Below are 19,502 nucleotides of genomic sequence, written 5' to 3'. Positions count from 1 at the left end.
TAAATTTTAATCAATTTTAAAGTTATTAAATCGATACTGCATTAAAAAAAAAAAATAAAAAATACTGAGGAACTAAACTCAAGAAATTTAAATAATAAACAAACAATATTCGTGAAGACGATTATTTATAGGGACTTAATTCAGAGATGTTTTAAATATTATGTTATGACTTAACAATATGTGTTTTTCAGGAAAACTTTTCTTTTGTCTATACCGCCTTCCTTTTAGTAAATGACAGCTTTTATTCTTATTTAATTAAAATAATAAAATAGTTTCTTACAATGAAAAGAAAGTAAGGGACATTTTTTATTCCTTTAATAATGCTTTTGTTTCAACAACTAAAGTTTATACAAGGAATAATTACAATTTACTCTATTTCAATAATGTTTTTAAATATAAACCCCTTCAACTAGTACAACCATCCTTATAAACCATAATATGAGAATTAGTTCAATATTCATTATTCATTTCCAGGGTACACAAATTAAAACAACAAAAACCATCAAAATATGTGCTTAAAAATATTAAAAAATTAATCATAGAAAGTTACTCCACCATCAACACCACAAAAATAAAAAAAAATAGGATCTCCCCTGAAAAGTTTCCAAATTTTTCTTTTTAGTTTTTATATTTTAAAATATTAGTTACTTACTTTTTGTAGCTACTTATTAAATATTTAGGTGCTTGCACTTTTATATATTTCTAAAACTACAAAAATCAATTAGTTTTTGTTAGTAGTTTATTGATACCAAATATATCGCTTCAACGTAGAAAATAAAACAAGTGAAACTATACTGTATTCAATGTAAAAACGACCCATCTGGCAACCAATTTTTATCAATGATGCCAGAAATAAATGAGCATAACACTTAACTAGAATTTAATTCAAGTCAAAAAAATAAGCAAATACTAAGTCCCTAATCGTGATCATTACATAATGACACACAAATTTTAGCAAATGAAAAAAAAATATTTAGGAATAATAAAAATGAACAACAATAGTAATATATAGCATGATAGTAACATTTATAATTTAATATTTTTAATAATGGTTTAATTAATGGTTTAAATTTAAACAGCGAAAACGAATTATTTTGATATTTGGTAGATACTTTATATCACCATCCCAGGTGCGCAAATACAGTAATTGACTGGCTTCAAGTATATTTGGCACTTCTAAATAATTTAAAAAAATCAAATGAATTAGATATATTAAATTATTATCATTCTTAAAATTATGATTATACCAATATTTAGTATACTAATACCTACATAAAATGTTCAAAAACTAAAATATTTTCAAAAATATTATTGAGTTCAGCAGTTTTAACATTATTATACTCATAAAACTATTGAACAGGAATAATATCTTAAAAATATAGTTCAAAATAAAATAATTATTGGTATACCTGAACAAATTATTGTTTAAGACAAATACCTGATTATTTATATTACCTATAGGATTATATTTATATTGAATGATTAATATGTCAATATTAAGGTTGACAGAACCAACTATTTATTAAGAAGCAAATTCTTAACTTAGGTAATAATATAATAATCTTTAGGTTAAATTACAATTATTTAATTACTAAATATTTTTAAAAAGAGAAACAAATATTATCTTAAACCATACCTAAGAAATCAAAAATATAACTGACTTAATATGAACTTCAAAATTTTTATTCTAAAAATAATTAAAAATATAATCAATAAATCAATTCGAAATGAATGCGTGGCGCATCAAAAATGTTATATGTAATAAATAGATAAAAATTCTAGAGATATTGATAATTTTGAACAATTCCTTTTATACCATTATACATATTTTCATATAATTTACTGAACATAAATATTAAGGGATATAGTTACCTAAGATATGATGCAAAAAAAATCACAGCCCTACCAAATAACAGATATCTATACTTATTTTGTTCAGTTCCATTAATGTTTATTATATAACTGATTCACATTAAAAATATATAAAACAATTTTTACCACCAATATATATACATTTTAAATATTTACAATTAACTTATTTATTACTTTTAAACATAAATACATAATTTATTCCAGAAAAAGATTATGGTATTCTATATACTCACCAATGCCAGCTGTATTATACTCTTCTCTTTCTCGTTCTATTGTATGTCTAATGACATCTTCTCGACTGGCAAATCGTCGATTGCCCTTATCTTTATGTCTTGCTTTAATTATACTGGCTTCATGGTCAAAACGGCTAAGATATCTAAAAAATAAATTATATTATTCAATATTGAATCAATACTATTTAATAATAAAAGATATTAATTATTGTGAGTATATCAAAATGATATGCATCAGGGACGAACGCAGAAAAAAGTTTTTTTTCGGGGGAGGGGGGGAGGTTGAAAATCAGTTGTTGAAAAGTAGAACTTTTTTTAATAAATATACAAAAATTTTTTATGAAAATTAGGTATACTTAAAATACTTTTTTTAGATACAAACATAAATCTAACAAAATTAATATTAAAATTGAATAAGTAAATAACCATGCAAAAATCCAAATATTTCGGGGGTGTTATAACATCCAAAACACCCCCTTGTGTACATCCCTAATATGCATTATTTACTTCTTATTATTATTAATATGTATACTATTTTTTTTCAGTAACAGATTAAAAAACCATTCCACACAGAAGAAATAAAATTAAAGATTCAAATTTTAATATACATTTATTTGGAAGGGAAATTATAAACGATGATTACTAGGGTCAATATTTTTTTTATAAATGTTCAATTTTTATCAAAAAATCACTTATTCATTTTTTACCAATAAACATTGAAAATAAGTTTTCAATACATTATTTATATTAGCATCACTACTATTGCTATAAATATATATATCATATACATAGGTGTTGAGAATATATTAAACACATTTTTGAATTTAATTTAACTATCAATGAATAATTTTTAAATATTATAAATTTATAATCAATATTAATTACTATCCTGTAATATTTTTCTAAGCTATTAATAAAAGTAACATATTATTAGTAACAATTTTTTTAAATAGAAGTAGAAATAAATAAAATAGGATAGAAACCCAAAAATAATGGAGGAATAGAATATTATCAATTGGAGCAGATATTTTACTTCAATATACCAAATTGAATAAAGCGGTTCATTCTATGGATAAAATATTATTTTATTTACTTTAAACTCTAAAAAATACAACAGTGATTTCCTGTTTATAAGACCAAATTTTTTTTTAATTTCAATAAAAAACATAAAATGTCTTCAAAATTGCATTAATTTGACTATTTTTGGTAATTATTTTTTATTTTTAATGAAACTATTGAACAAATCAAAAGATGGCAAGCGTACCAACTGATATTTATATACTTTTCATTTTTAACTGTATATTAACCGCTAATATAATTATGCCATTTAAAAAAGTATTATATCTTATAATCTTAAGTTGCATTACAAAGAATAAAATGTAAGCTAAATATAAATACAATATGTATAATAATAAATACATACTTCTCAATTAATGATGAGAGAGTATCCTGAGTATATTGCTCAATTGTGTTATCAATATTATCTCTGAACCAAATTAATTTTTCACATAGTAAGCTTGGTTTTGCTAAGTTAACATACTTCTTCTTGTCCCGAAATGCTATCCTAAAACCATAACATACATTTTAAAATTAAATATATAAACAAAAAATGTGTTCATAAAATACTTAATAACCTATGTCCTATTAATAAAAAAATTTATCTTTTAAATAATAGTAGATAATGAATACAAAACATTTTTTATACATTTTAAACTTAATGTGGTAATATCACCATGTTGTCGCATACCTATACATAATGTAATATTTTTTATTGTAAACAAATATTAAAAAACCTTCAAAACAGTTATTACTTATAACTTTATAATTATGATTATTATACAATATAATTCAATAAACTATGAATTTAAAATGTTGTATCTTACTTGTGTTTAGTTTTAATCAATTGCTTTGTTTTTCTACTGTTTGGATGATTGGCATTTAATATAGTGGTTTTTGGTTTACCCTAAAAAATACAATAACTAAAGTTTACTAAATTAAAATTACAATTATAATCAATACTAATAACAAGAATTAAAAAAATACAGCATTTTAGAGTATATTGTATGAAAATGCTATGTTAAAATCAATTTACCATGATTATTTGTAGAAATGTAAAATTGTTATACTGTTTCAAACTTAAATAATTATTTTAACATTCACAATTTATCTTAATTACAATTTACAATAACATAAAAATTTTAAATTTTACAAGTAATAAGTAGTAAGTATTTAGCTCTTAAGTGTTTAGTTATTTGTCTTGGACATTACACGTGACTTAACTTGTATCTGATAACGACCTTACATTGTCATGATAACAGGTATCATCATTTTCAACAACTAAACCAGTATCACAGAATAATAATATAATACTAGAATATGAGATGCAACAAGCCTACAACTTTACTACACTCATAGGCGCCAGGTTTTGTTATAAATCTCAGATAATATAATATTCCGTAAAAACGGTTTGAGAAACTGAATCTTTTCAATGGGAGGACCCATGCAGTTGGCGCCTATTTCTACAATAACAAGTAACGGTAAAATATCACGAATTACAAATTCATCAAGTATTTTCAAAATATATTATGTATTATTTGATTATGATATCATAATATCTTACCATTCTTACCAATTAAAAACTATTAATTATTAAGAAATTTGTGATAAACAATGAAAATAAGCTAGGTATTACCTAAACATCCAGGAGTCCTGGCGTCCTGCAATGATTAACATCCCCAACTTTTCCTGTAATTGAGCCTTGCCGCCACAGAATTCACTGCAATATTAAAATACTCACAGCAGATTACAGGTTCTGCCAATGGCCCATAGTATGTGAAATTATGCGTCTAAGCATCCACCCTTACCATACCATGCCACATCTTAAAATATTACCTACTCGAGCAAGAGAAACTGAAAGAGTTAGAAGTAATTTGAGGTCATCAATCAGAAATCTTAACCACCTGGCCCTTATACAAATATAAAGAAACAAAAAATTCCTGATGATTTCCATGGTATTAAAATATAGTTTTATATCAAAATGCATTAAAAAAATGTGCTGAAAATTAAATTTGTACGATTCTACAAATTAATCATCCGACAACTTGGGTTGATCGTAAATTCATATTTCATAAATAAACGAGCCTCATTTATTTGCAAACGTGGTAGTTCCATCCCGATATCGATGAAAATACTTAGTAATAGGTATCTATATTATTATGTTTACTAATTAAAGTTAATACTTTTATACTAGGTACTGAACTTTGAAAAATTCTCAATTATTCATTGACCACAATATTATATGCTATACTATACATAGCAGGGGTGGCCAACATGACTATGTACGCGAGCCACATATATTAATGCAATTATATCAAGAGCCAAATTATTTAATCTGTACTTTTATACCACAAAATTAATGAAGATAGCTAACATCCGATAAACATATCAAATTACGAAATATGAAATTATAAAATAATAATAATAAAAACATTTTTTTTTTTTATAAATGTATGCAAAAAAAATTAAAATTTTTATAAATAAGACCGCGATCCGCAATTTGGCCACACCTTATATATAATATTATTAGCCTATAGGCTAATATAATTGGTCAAAATTAGTTTAATTGATTAGTAATTCCAAAAATACCCTCGTACAACAAAATTTAATTAATTTTATTCTTCGAATGACTTAATAGTTAATTGTGTGTATCGACATTAAATGCTAAAATGGTAAATTTAATTATCACTAACTAATTTCATATTACCTACACATAATTTCATTGGTTGACTAGATCAAAATTGAAATATTGATTAATAATATAAATACATTATGAATTATAAGGAATAATTTTATAGGTATAATATAACCAGGAAACTATAAAATATAGTTTATGGTTTATGGTTTTTATAATGAAAACCTATAAATACATTGTACTTAATAAAATAAACATGTTCTGAGTAGGTATTTGTATATAGGTGCATTTCATAATCTATATAAATAAAATTATAGAGGTCTGCCGTTCTGCGCGCATCACGCAAAATAACTACTGGATAGATTTCGATAAAAAAAAAAATTAGTTTTCCTTCTTCTACTTGGTTTTTATCAAAAAATATATATATATATGTATGTATATTCGTATATACGGCGTGTCCCACGAAGAACTGACAAATGAAATAACTTTTATTCTAATCAATATTTTTTAAAAAATTCTTATAAATATAATTCATAGACACTTGTGCTAAATTTTTAGAATACATTTTTTAATTTTTATTTTTTAATACTAAAAATTGATAAAAAAATTTCCAAAATATTCGAAAAGAGCCAATTTGGGAATCTAATTTAAAAAAATTTAGATATATAGTAAAAACATTATTTAAGTCCAGTGGCTGATTTTTTACAATTTTTTTAAATATCAATATTCTTGTTAAGTAAATTATCTATAGTTTATGTAAAACAATAAAAAAATAGTTAGATTTTAACATGCACCTATTTAAAAATGTTTCTATAACATATTTAAAAAAAAAATTATATTTTTTGAAATTATAATGTTTCTAACATAAAGTAGATCGTAATTTACCTAACAAGAATATCGATATTTGAAAAAAATTGTAAAAAATCAGCCACTGGACATAAATTTTTTCTTTAAATCAAATTTACAAATTGGCTATTTTGAATATTTTTGAAATTTTGAAATTTTTTATTTTCGGTATTAAAAAATAAAAATTAAAAAATGTATACTAAAAATGTAGTGCAAGTGCCTATGACTTTTAAAAGAAATGTTATTAAAATATTGATTAGAACAAAAGTAATTTCATTATTTCATTTGACAATTCTCCGTGGGACATTCTGTATACATCACGATAGGTAACTTCATTTAATATAAAGTTGTTAAAGTTTAAAATTTTTGCAATTTACGCGTTCAGCGATAAATTATTTTTATTATTTTTATTTATTTGTGTTTTACCTTGGTAATATACAAATGTAAAAAAACAGTTATTAATTATTATTATAAATTACTAATTAGTAATTAGTATTTAAGTAAATATAATATGTATAAAATTTATATATCAAAAATGTCATCTATATTAATTTTAAGGTAAATTTTATCCCAGTTTTTTTTAATATTTAGTTTGTTTTTTTCCGAATATATAAAAAAAGTATTTAGGAATTTTTACGTAAATCCATTATTATATTATTAAAATAATGGTTTAACCACTCTAAAATACAAACTAGTTTCCAATTTGCTATCCGAAAACTCAAAGTTTAAAATCGAAACTTTTTCATTTGTAAGTACACTTAGAATCTAAAATTTTAAATTTTCAGAATTTTTATTGCTTTACTAGACCCGTACGTAAGAACGAAAATACGCCTAAATACTTCTATTATACAAAACATCTCCACATTTAACTCGTTTAATAAAAAATTCTATAAAACATATACACAATTCAATACATTTTTAAACATTTTAATTTCAAATGTTAAGAACAATAATATAAACATTAAAATCAACAGTTACAACTTAGGTATTCAAAAATCTATAAGATGTTATAAAATAAAACGATTCATTCATACATAAAATGCAGAGAAAAATAGAAAAACAAAACTATTTCAAGAATGACATTTTTAAAAAAGGTATGCAACAATTATTTAAAATAATGAATATTTTATGATTTATAGCATTTTCAGATATATTTGACTGTATAATATATTATATAATATTATTGTAATATAAATTTTATTACTATTAAATTAATTTAATTCAAAATTCAAATTTAAATTTTTAAACTTTAATCAGAAACATTTTGTCAAACAAATTTTTGGAGGTCAACACGAGAACCGTTTTCTTGTGTGTCTATAGTTATTCATAGTAACTTAAAATGGTTATTAAACTACATTTTAGACGTGTAGATAGAAATAAATTTAGCGGGAACGACTAACGCACCATTATTGAACTGAAATATGCATTAATCATTTGTATAAAATTTACAAATGTTCATTCCTACAACGTTGTTTAATTTTAAAATAATGAATACACAACACACATGCATATATTATGGTACCTTGGTTCATAATGTCCATGTTCCATAACACTTTGCAATTAATGAGTCCAATCACATAAATTTTGTAAAAAGTTGGAGCGACAATTTTTCAACAATAGTATTAGGAACTTAACCATGAATACAGAAATTATACATATATACCGTTTATTCACTATGCAGTCATTATTAATAAATTTATAAAAATGTATAATATAAAAATAATAATAATTCAAATTTAAATACTAAAATCTAAATAATCGAATACTAGGTATAATACTAAGTATAGATAGGTACACCAAATCGTAACAATTTTTATAAACTATTTGAATTGAGTTTTCGGTAATTTTTTTCTAATGCTTGGAAAAATTCTATTAAGAATAATAAGAAAAATTTACATTTTAAATGGTGTATAAATTCGATTTTTCTGTATACGTGGCACATAAAACATTTTGAACAATAATTTTATGTTTTTATATGAATGTTCACAGAAAAATATATTTTTTTAAATAATTTTTTTAATTATTGTTAAATCAATACTTAGCATCGTTGTGAATAAAAAAAGCGATTTTATACTAATAAATTATATATTATTATATTATAAATTTTCACAAAAGTTTTTTAATAAACGTCGGTAGCCTTTTAACATATTTTTCGAATATAATTTATTTTTACGCAAGCATTTGTTTCACTTTAACAGACTGGACATCACCGATGAATACAAATTAAATAAAAAAAAAGAACAATAAACTTATTTGTTTAATTTCGACCCATGAAAAAGCAAATATATTTTAATAATTAAAAATTACAAAATATAGTTTCGGAGTTATAAAACCACGGAAAATTCATGATCTATAGCAGGGGTGGCCAAATTGCGGCTTTCTTCATCGACGTATGCGGCTCACGGTCTTATTTACAAAAACCATAATTTTTATTTTTTTTTGTATTTTTTTAAACTAATTTTGATCAATTATATTAGCCTATAGGCTAATGATACTATATATAAGGTGTGGCCAAATTGCGGGTCGCGGTCTTATTTACAAAAATTTTAATTTTTTTTGCATACATTTATAAAAAAAAAATATGTTTTTATTATTATTATTTTATAATTTCATATTTCGTAATTTGATATGTTTATCGGATGTTAGCAATTTTTATTATTTTTGTGGTATAAAAGTACAGATTAGATAATTTGGCTCTTGATATAATTGCATTAATATATGTGGCTCGCATACATAGTCATGTTGGCCACCCCTGATCTAAAGTGTCTACATACAAATTTTATGTAGGTTCTATAAACTCGTTAACGCACTTTGTATAAGATAGATAATTATTTATATAAACTTCTCAAAATACACTATATACAGTGCACATATGGTGAGCTTTTCTGTAGTATCTTATTCAGTTGTTTGTAATATTAATATGCGTATTAACTAACAAAGCATTTTGAAAATTTCGATTCGCCGAAAAACCACTAGCAACAGCACAAAATATGATTTTCAGTAAGTACAGTAGTGTAAAATTAATTTAATATACATTTACCATTAGTGCGGTGTCATATTATGATAACCAATGCGTTCCTCTATTTAGACGTTCACTTAACAATGTAACCGTCGTCATCTTATATATATTACATTGATTACATAAGTTAATCATTCTACGATAATTGAGTCACCATCATTTGAGTTGAACATTAATTAACATATTATACTCTATAGATATTATAGAATTAATAGAGTACTAGTTTAGTTATCCTTATCACATTATGCACGTATAACAGTACTGTTACTTCATTGTAATTTGAAATATTGTTTGCTGACGAAAAATAAATCGCAATGTTGCTCGTAAACCGACGATTGCCTGCAATATTGTATTGAATATGCTAGATGTTAGAATATATATAAACCACTACTCATCAGATTCATCACTCCGAAATATTATTAAAATAGTTACGTTTGCTAGGGATAAATTATTCAAAGTAGGTAAATATTATAAGATATAATATATACGGACATGCATTTAGGTACAGTAGCTAGGTATATTGGCTGATATGATCGCATTAATGCATTTGTACATGTAAATATACTTCCGCCTTACACGTTATATGTATTAATGTATATTTTTTTTATTTAAACCTATCCCCGTGGGCCGTAAAATTTGGTGATAATGTAATGTTGATATGAACAAATTACATATAAGATATAACTATATAAGTGATATAGAAAATTATCGATGTAAAAATTATAATAAAATGACTACTTAAATTATTGTATAAATAGATTAAACTCTATATATGGTTGGGGAAGGATACGCATTGTTAATAATGACGAAGATGAATTGGATTGAAGCAGAAAGAAACAACAATATTTTATTTTTTACTTACTACTTAATAATAAATATTAATAATAGGTATATCAGTTGTTAAAATTTATAATGTAAACGAAGCTGTAAAAGCTGCAGAAACACGGATTATAATGTTGATATCCAACCTGCACGACCTAAAGACTTTGATTTTGTTATTTTTTATTTGTAATAAATATTAATATTGTTACGCAATGTGTAACCTAGCTTTGAGCGACGACGTCAACGAATATTTTTCCCGGCGAACAGGAACGTCGCTCGAATGCATGATTCATGAACGCATTAATACACGGCCTATGAACACGCCAACGTTTTCGTATATTATATTTCATATCGGCGTGTATTTTTTCACGTGTCACACAAATCGTGATAGTATACCAACACGTTTCCATAAAAATTAAGCAAGACACGCGATCCCGCGGTCGGGACGCACATAAAACAATCTAAAAGAGCCCACTGTCCGACGAATGGGCCTAATGGAATCTCGCGCACAGTTCTCTAAAAGCTATGGTCGGATAAATGACATGCTAATATCTAGGGTCCTGATTTAAATGTCCTAAAAACTATCAAAAAATAACCAAAACTGTCTTTCAAACGCAATAATGCGTTTAAAAAAAAATAAATTATAAGCCACGTAAGTTATATGAAAACAGTAAATTAAACTTTCAGCAATTTTAACACTTCTCTAAAATATTAAAATTAAAAATAATACAAAAACAAAATACTATGCATAGGCGTGCATATAATAAATAAACAAAACCTATACTGGAAATAAATTCAATCACAATATGTATCTCCGACTGACCAATTAGTTGTTGTTTGTTTAAGTTTTGATTAAGAGTGTCAAAAACCTAATATAGTAATCGCTGGGAATAGATAAAGAAATCATTATACTTATTTATATAGAACGATTAAGTTTGGTACAGATAAAAATACCTATAAATACTATTAAAGTAAACAATACAAAAAAATATTTCTTGATAAAATATTTTTTAAATTGACGGAAACGGTCATTTCAAATTTTGGTGGAAATGGGTAATTCCTATTTAAATTAACAATTTTATTTTGCGCATAAATACGGGATAAAAATAAAAAGAACACAATTAAGTAACTGCGAATAGTTAATTAATATAAAAACAAGGTAAATATATAATATATACATAAATTAAAGTGATAAAAGGTGATGTATCTAGCAGTGCCTATTAGACGAATGATTCGAAAATTGTTATAAGGTAGTTGACTGCAGAGATATAGGAATATGGGATAAAGCATGTGAGTAGACAGAGCGGCAATTATGATAAAATTGTTAATACCCAGGGGGGGCTCGAGTGTCATAGATTTCTGTAAAAAATGAACTTTTCGTTTTTCGCCAAATTAAAAAAATACGTCATTCACTTTTCCACCAGTTATAAATTATAGAATTTTAAAGTAAGCGAATATTACGTAAAGATTTAATAACATTATATTTTTTAGTTACTATAATGTGATTTCAATTTCAACCAATTAATCTAACAAATATAACATAATTGTTATCAAAACTATGCAAAAGTAACACTGTATTCAGTTAGTAAAGAAGTAAATACAATAATAATTTTACACAAATAATATGTGCCTAATATACTTATTATTTTCATTTTTTTTTATATATATATATACAATTAAATTTTAGTAATTTATTATTTTTAAATAATTAAATTTGATTACTCTAACAAAAAAAAAAAATGCATTTCATAAGAATAAAATATTTTTTTGAAAGACTAATTGTGTTAGTTTTTTCATATGTTTTGTCTTGGTCATTTTTTTTCTTTGATAATTTAAAAAATATCTTTATAATATTATTGCACTTGTATGATAACTTGAAAAAAATCGTGTATAATATTAAATACTAAATAGTTATAGGTTGTAGGTTTACAATGTATAGGCGTAGTGGAAACCGTCGACAATTATCCTCCTAGCGGCTTGCACCCACCTCTAATTTTTATATGATTTTTATCTACATTAAACAAGACAATAACATTACTGACTCAATATAAAACATTATCATGGTGGCAGATAACTAATTAATTTATTTTAGTAAAAAAATTGTGTCCCTAAAAAAATCATCATAATGTAGTAACATCGACATCTTATTAGACGGAATCAGCAAATCCAATTATTTCAAACAATTTTTAAATATTACACATCGAATAACAATTGTAACCTTCTCAATTACTTTGTAACAGTAATTTAACTTCTTGTTAAAGCTATACATTATATTGTCATTGCATTTTACATGTCGATATAATTAAATACAAATAAATTTAAAAAATAGTATTTCAAGACTTGTGTGGTAATGAATTATAATCTTTTTTTTTTATGTATAGACTTATTTATCTAATATGACACAATGAAAAAAATCTGGAATAGAAGATACAATTTAAATTAGTATAAACTATAAGTAGTCAAGTTATTATCTAATAACTATGAGACCGTTGACAGCTCATTATATTATTTTCATTAAATTAAAAAATTAATTTTTAATTTTTAAATCCTTTAATTGTAATTTAAGTTCTATTTACTATTGTTACAGTAGTTTTATATTTATTTATTGACTAAATTAACATAATATTTATACTAATATACTATATATATTTATAAAAAAAAATTGTGGTTTCGTATTTTATGAAAGCTATTAATAAGTACCTACATATTCAACAAATAAATTATTTAAACATGTTCCTTACACCTTACATTTTTATATCTATAGTTATAAATTAGTTACTAGTTTAATCTTAAAAATAATATTCAGTGTAAGTATTATTAGTATTTACTATATACAAATTACCAAATACCTACTCTGAAAGTTCTATTTCAAATTATTAAATAAAATATTTTTATAACTTTGGTTTTTATAATTTAAATTATTTGGTGCGTTATATTTTTGAACTTCAAAGTTATAATAATCTTGTTCTCTTTGATATTATATTTTACAACAATTTCTTTGAATTATTTATGAAACATTCGTATTTATAAAATTCTCTTAAAAATATATAAGTATTTATATATTTCATATGCGTGTACAATACATTTTGTCATATTAACATAATTTGCAATACCATACTGGAAATGCATTTTATTTTACTTTCTTTATTAAAAAAGAATAATAAATTTAATATTCGATAACTAAAACGTGTTTATATTATGTACGTGGGTTTAAATTAAATATAATATTCAGTATTCAACTTATTTATAAAGTTCGTTTACATAATTATTTTAAAATGCTAACGAAAACTTGGGCGATTGTAAACTCTCCCGATGGTAAACTCTCGCGGGTCTACTCCTGTACTATACCCGACGGGAACATGTAAACTCTCCCGGGTCTTCAGTACTACTTATTTAATTTAATAAAAATCTTAAAATAAATCTAAGATACAAAATAAATACAAAATCCACTGGTATATAATAAAATAAAAATGTTTAAATTAAATTTTTTTTGATAATAGACATCCATAGATTTTGAAAAACTTATATTATGGTATCTATTTCTTATCTAATATTTTTTGAGATATTTTTTTCCTTATTTTTTGTATTACAGTTTTTACTTGTTTTGTTTAATTTATTGCAACTTTGAATTTTAATGTATATTTTAGTTTGAAAATGTTGACCCGAGAGAGCTTCATATTTCCTACAGGTAACCATAATGTTGATCCGGGAGAGTTTACACATTTACTTCAGGTAAACCTAATGTTGACCCGGGAGAATTTACCATCAGGACAGTTTACTATTTTTAAAAATCGGAAGAGTTTATCACCACCCGAAAACTTAACATATATAGGTTTTTGGGACTTGGGACCAACTTGGCATAATGGATTCACTGAGACGTGATCCTTCAAGGTCGCCTATTTAATTGTATGGTGCATAGTCATCATTCCCCGAAGTAGGCGACAGGTCCAATTACGTATGGTACTAACGGCCATACCACGGGAAGTGCACGAATGTGCAAATGCATAGCTCTTCTTGCAGAAATTAGAGAAAGATAGCAATGTTTTAAATCTACTAAAACTAACAAATATTTCAGAAATAATAAATAAAAATAGTAAGATTATTCTTAAACACACAAAACATAAAATGTATTATATCTAAATTCGAAGCAATTAAAAAAATACATAATAAATATAAATATTCTTAAATATAGCACTAACATGGATTCCGTAGGAATGTAGTAATAGTATAGCTAGTATACCCATATACATTTTTAATGTATTTAGTTATCGATGTCTCGATGATGACTAAACATTAATCTTGTATTATTATTTATTGCTGTATAAGGAAAATACTTTAGAATGCAATTTGATCGCGTAAAATAAGTAATTAACAATTTTATTACAGCCATGAACAATTTAAAGAATGTTATTCGGGGTAAAAAAAATAACTTTAAAAATTACTGTGATTAAACTAATAGAAATACTTTTATATTTGTTTAATGTTTATTCTATAGAGTTTAATTGCATAATATATTCATTGATATTATTTATTTTTATCATAATTTGATAAATTAAATAAAGCTTATAGTAATACATACAAAAAGCAATGGCTATAATAATAAAAAAAAAAACAAATAATATTATGCAGTCATTTTATTCTCCATCGTGTTCACTAAAAGTATCCAGTAAAATGTATAATTAATTAACAATCATTAGATTATTAATTATATTCTATATAGTCTATATTATACATGTTATTATCGACGTTTAATAACTAATAATAAATCAGTATCTTTATATTAGAATTAGAATTTGGATGTATCCAAATGGATTTGTGTAGAGTTTATTGTACAACGAATTGAGCAGTGGCAAGATAACTTCAGTCGGCAGTTCCTTAAAAAAATTTTAAACTTTTAATGGAAGCAACAAACAATAAATATTCTATTAATGAATTAGGATTTTAATTTTTATTTAATTTCCTTGTGAATTGATTTTTAGATTTTGAGTGGATTGTACCTGATGCGATAATGGTCTATAATATTCTCAGTGCTCACGTATTCAAATACTGTATAAAATTAACCACAAATACAATAAATAACAGTAAGATTGTCGCGTGCAGAATACAGTCACCCTTAGACCTTAATACAAATGTTTATGGCAATGACAAAATAGAAACGATCCGTATCTTACTGTCACGTATTAAGTAATCAGCACGTTAAGTTATCATCTCAACAATCAATTTTTCAAATATCTAGAGTAATTTTTTTCTATATTTATAAGCATTTTAAATAATAATTAATAATATAATAACTAATAAGTACCAATAAACCTATGCGTTGTTTCGGCAAAAATCAGTTAAACGTAATATTATCATTCCACTAATAAGTATATATAATAATATAATTAAATATAAAATATTCTTAGACATAGAGACTAACTCATCCTCTCCATTCTGAGTCGTTTGTCTTTATCATAATGTAACGAATCCAAATTTCAATGATAATAAAATTAATTACAGCTAGAGTACATAATGATGATATACACTCGAATCTTATAATACACAGCAGCGTGATTTCGCCGTTTTTATTTTTTTAAATTTATTTTTAATAATCAATGCTATAACGGATATATTATTTATACCTTATACAAATGTAGAAGTTTGAGATATTAATATTCGTATAAATAATAGAACAATCCAACAATAGTGTAATAACTTTTTAATTTTCAATAAATAACATACTAAGTATTAATAAATTAATTTTTATAATTATATAGTAGATTTTATTTAATGTTTACTGTCACATCGGCGAACTACATCAATGATAATATAATAATAATTAACAAATTAACACTCGTCAGTTTCCATAAAATCCAAGGAGGGGGGTACTTTGCCCTACATATTTCTTAATAAACAGTGAATCCAATCATAAAGCTTCCGTAATAAGATTTCTATCTACAACATATTTAACAAAATAATGTACTGATTCAGTAAAAAAATGTATAGTGATAAAATAAAAATTTTTCTGATGAAATTGTTATAACTAATCAAAATGTTATATTCTACACTAAAAAAATAAAAAGGACAAATTTCATAATTTTAAAAAAAATATAAATAATGTTGTAATGTTTTTATAATTAAACTTAACACCTATAAAATTAAAACAACTCAGCGGGATGGGGTGTGGATCCAGTGACCTCTAACTGCACTATTGATGTATATTGTATATTTAATATTTCTCTCAAAATCGACAATTTAATTTCTAATTATGGCCTTTTTATGTGTCACCATAATAATTTTTACTTCACAAATATTAATTTTCAAATAAACAAATAACTAGAAAAAAATAATAAATATTTTATACATAAACAGTAGTATATATTTAATTAAATCTAATAAATAATTGTATTTTATTTTAGGATTTAATTTATATAAATGTACCTACTTAATGAAATAGTAAATAACAAAAAAAAATTTAACTTTTAAATCCAAAACTGAAAATATTAATAATTATAATATAAATTGTAAAAATAAAGAACAACTGATTTTACATTCTATAAAATGATAAATTATATTTCCGATTGATCAAATTTCTGATATTTGTCACTAAGACTGTACTTGCATATCAGAAAAGAAAAATAAATAATTATAACAATAATAGGATAGAAAAAAATTTTGAGTAATATCCAAAAAGAAAATACAAATTTTTTAACTGTATTTTTTTTAATATTTAAATTTATTTTATTATAAAATTTTTTGAAACTATTATAACAATTTTTTTTTTTTATATAATTATTAATTGAATGGTTTTATTGTTGCCCCTGGGCAGATAATTCTTAATCTTAATTGAATTACTGCACAATTTTTACTTCTAAATTTACCAAGTAATATAGATCAATTTTCTGAATATAATAATCACCCATGTGTCATGCCTAAAACTATACTTCAATGAACTATAAAAATAATAATGTTTACCATTGTTAAAAATTACATGTTTACTCATATGTTCTCGTAATCTCGCCAGATGTAGATATGTCAATAAACGTTTAATATATACATTCCTATAAATTGAATAAAATTACAAATATTATTGATTATTAGTTTATCACATAAATATAAATAGTTCATTAACTCGATAAAAATAAAATTAATACAATATAAATATTAAAGAAAATAATGCAATTATTATACATGCAACCATGGTATTTTTTTTTTTGGCTCAGTATACATACGTATATTGTTGCAAAAATAACTAATTCCAAAATTATTCTTGGACTGAGGTGTCTGACACGTCACCCACTAATTATATCAACTTATTTGAATCAGCTATAGGATTACTCAAATAATTTAAAGAACAGGCTTAAAAATCTATTAAACGATTTAAACGTAACCATTTTGCTACATATACCTACCAATATTATTATATTTTTCTATAATTTATTAATACATACAAATCTTTAAGTATTATATCTGACGAAATAAAGCTAAATAAAAATGATTAGTCGTTTAAATGTTAAAAATTTTATCTTTTTTTTCATTTCCGGACTTTAAATGTAATTTTATAAATTGATTATTCATTAAAATTCTTTTATTGTTGCGTCTCGCGTCTATAAAATATTAGAAACATGATAATTAACTATATACAGCAAATTAATTAATATAGGTAGAAAGGTTTTTTCAAATGTATAAATTAAAAAAATATATTTTTTTAATTAAACTTTCAACTGTAGAAAATGTAATAAAACTATTTTAATCAGTTGAATTACAAATACAATATGTATGTATTTTGTATAGGCACAGTTGATTAATAAATCGTTCTTTAATTTATTTTATTAATAATATTTCTGTTGAAGATAAATATAACATTGCATACATTTTTCATTCATACTGTTTACACTTATTTCAAATAATAAAAAACTTAATAACAAAAGTCTAAATGCTGATTATTACAATTTACCTAATATATGTGTCACTCTTTTAAATATATATAATATGCGTATCTATCGCACACCACCTTTTATACACATATTATAAGTAATAAGTTAACTTTAATACAACGTTATTATATAATATATTATTTGCTACGATAACAACTTATACATACATATTATTACGATGAATATTGTAGGGTTACTGCACACTCATAAAACATGAAAATGGCTTTAAACTAAATTATATTTTTTAATTCCAGAAAAAAAATATGAGAACATTAAATTGGATTTTCAATTTTTTTTTGATTTAAAAAAACATATAAGCATAAATCATAATAAAACTAAAAAATTTTAAATATCTATAAATAGTTTGAATATAGTCAAAATATTTCTTTCCGCGTCTAAGAATAGTTTATGTTAAATTAAATTATTAATTCATTTTTATTAATTTGGTTAGTAGGCAGTAGCGTAACTATAGGATGGCAAGGCACGGCAATGCCCCGGGGCCCTCAACTCTTGTAAACACAATTTGTATTATAAAAAAGCGTGGGCAAGTGGGTATTGCTTTGCTGAATAGTTTATAGTAGAGATGGGAAGTAGGTCACTATTTGAATGCAATGACAGGTATCATTGTATACGAAAAACGATTCTGAACAGAGATGATTTGTCAGTCTAGGATAATTAGTAGGACATAATATTATATTATTACCTATATTTAAATTTTAATATATTGTTATTTTACGTAATTATGTAAAAAATTAGATTTCATACGCTCACAAAATGTTTTCTATATTGAAACTGGAGTTATTTTTTACAGTTATTTGAAGGAAAACTTATGGAAAACTTTGTATTGAGTTTTTTAACCTTAGGTATAAATCACAAAAATGTTATGAATTTTCAACTTCAAAATTCCTTGCTAATTTTTGCGATTTTGACATATTTTGTAAAACATTTGAACTATAAATGCTTATAAACAAAAATTGTGACTAACGATTTTTGATTTTTTTTTTTTTTACTACGATAAGTAAAACTTATAATAAACCTTGTATTCATTTTTAAAGAATTTTTGGAAAGCCAAATTTTTTTTATCGGCATTACAAAAAAAAAAA

The 19,502-nt window shown here is 23.8% G+C and overlaps 1 protein-coding gene across 1 annotated transcript; it reads right to left on the bottom strand.

The window, feature by feature from the left end:
• Positions 1 to 1,005: 1,005 nt before the first annotated feature.
• Positions 1,006 to 4,376, bottom strand: LOC113549578 (translation machinery-associated protein 16). The gene is made up of 5 exons (XM_026950951.1): positions 4,198 to 4,376; positions 3,989 to 4,068; positions 3,529 to 3,669; positions 2,106 to 2,248; positions 1,006 to 1,176 (listed from the first exon to the last, which is right to left on the bottom strand). The coding sequence occupies exons 1-5, from the start codon at positions 4,198 to 4,200 to the stop codon at positions 1,058 to 1,060; spliced, it is 486 nt and encodes a 161-aa protein (XP_026806752.1). The 5' UTR covers positions 4,201 to 4,376; the 3' UTR covers positions 1,006 to 1,057.
• Between the last annotated feature and the right edge of the window lie 15,126 nt (positions 4,377 to 19,502).

The sequence above is a fragment of the Rhopalosiphum maidis genome, chromosome 4, assembly GCF_003676215.2.
Source record: "Rhopalosiphum maidis isolate BTI-1 chromosome 4, ASM367621v3, whole genome shotgun sequence".
Taxonomy (NCBI): Eukaryota; Metazoa; Arthropoda; class Insecta; order Hemiptera; family Aphididae; genus Rhopalosiphum; species Rhopalosiphum maidis.
The sequence above is the reverse complement of the archived record's forward strand: the minus strand, read 5'-3'. Positions and strand labels throughout refer to the sequence as shown.

Coding starts and splice junctions, on each gene's coding strand:
- LOC113549578 (XM_026950951.1), bottom strand. Junction 2,249..3,528: donor CTCTCATCATTAATTGAGAA/GTATGTATTTAT, acceptor TTTATTTTTTAG/ATATCTTAGCCGTTTTGACC. Junction 1,177..2,105: donor GTATAATACAGCTGGCATTG/GTGAGTATATAG, acceptor TAAATTATTTAG/AAGTGCCAAATATACTTGAA.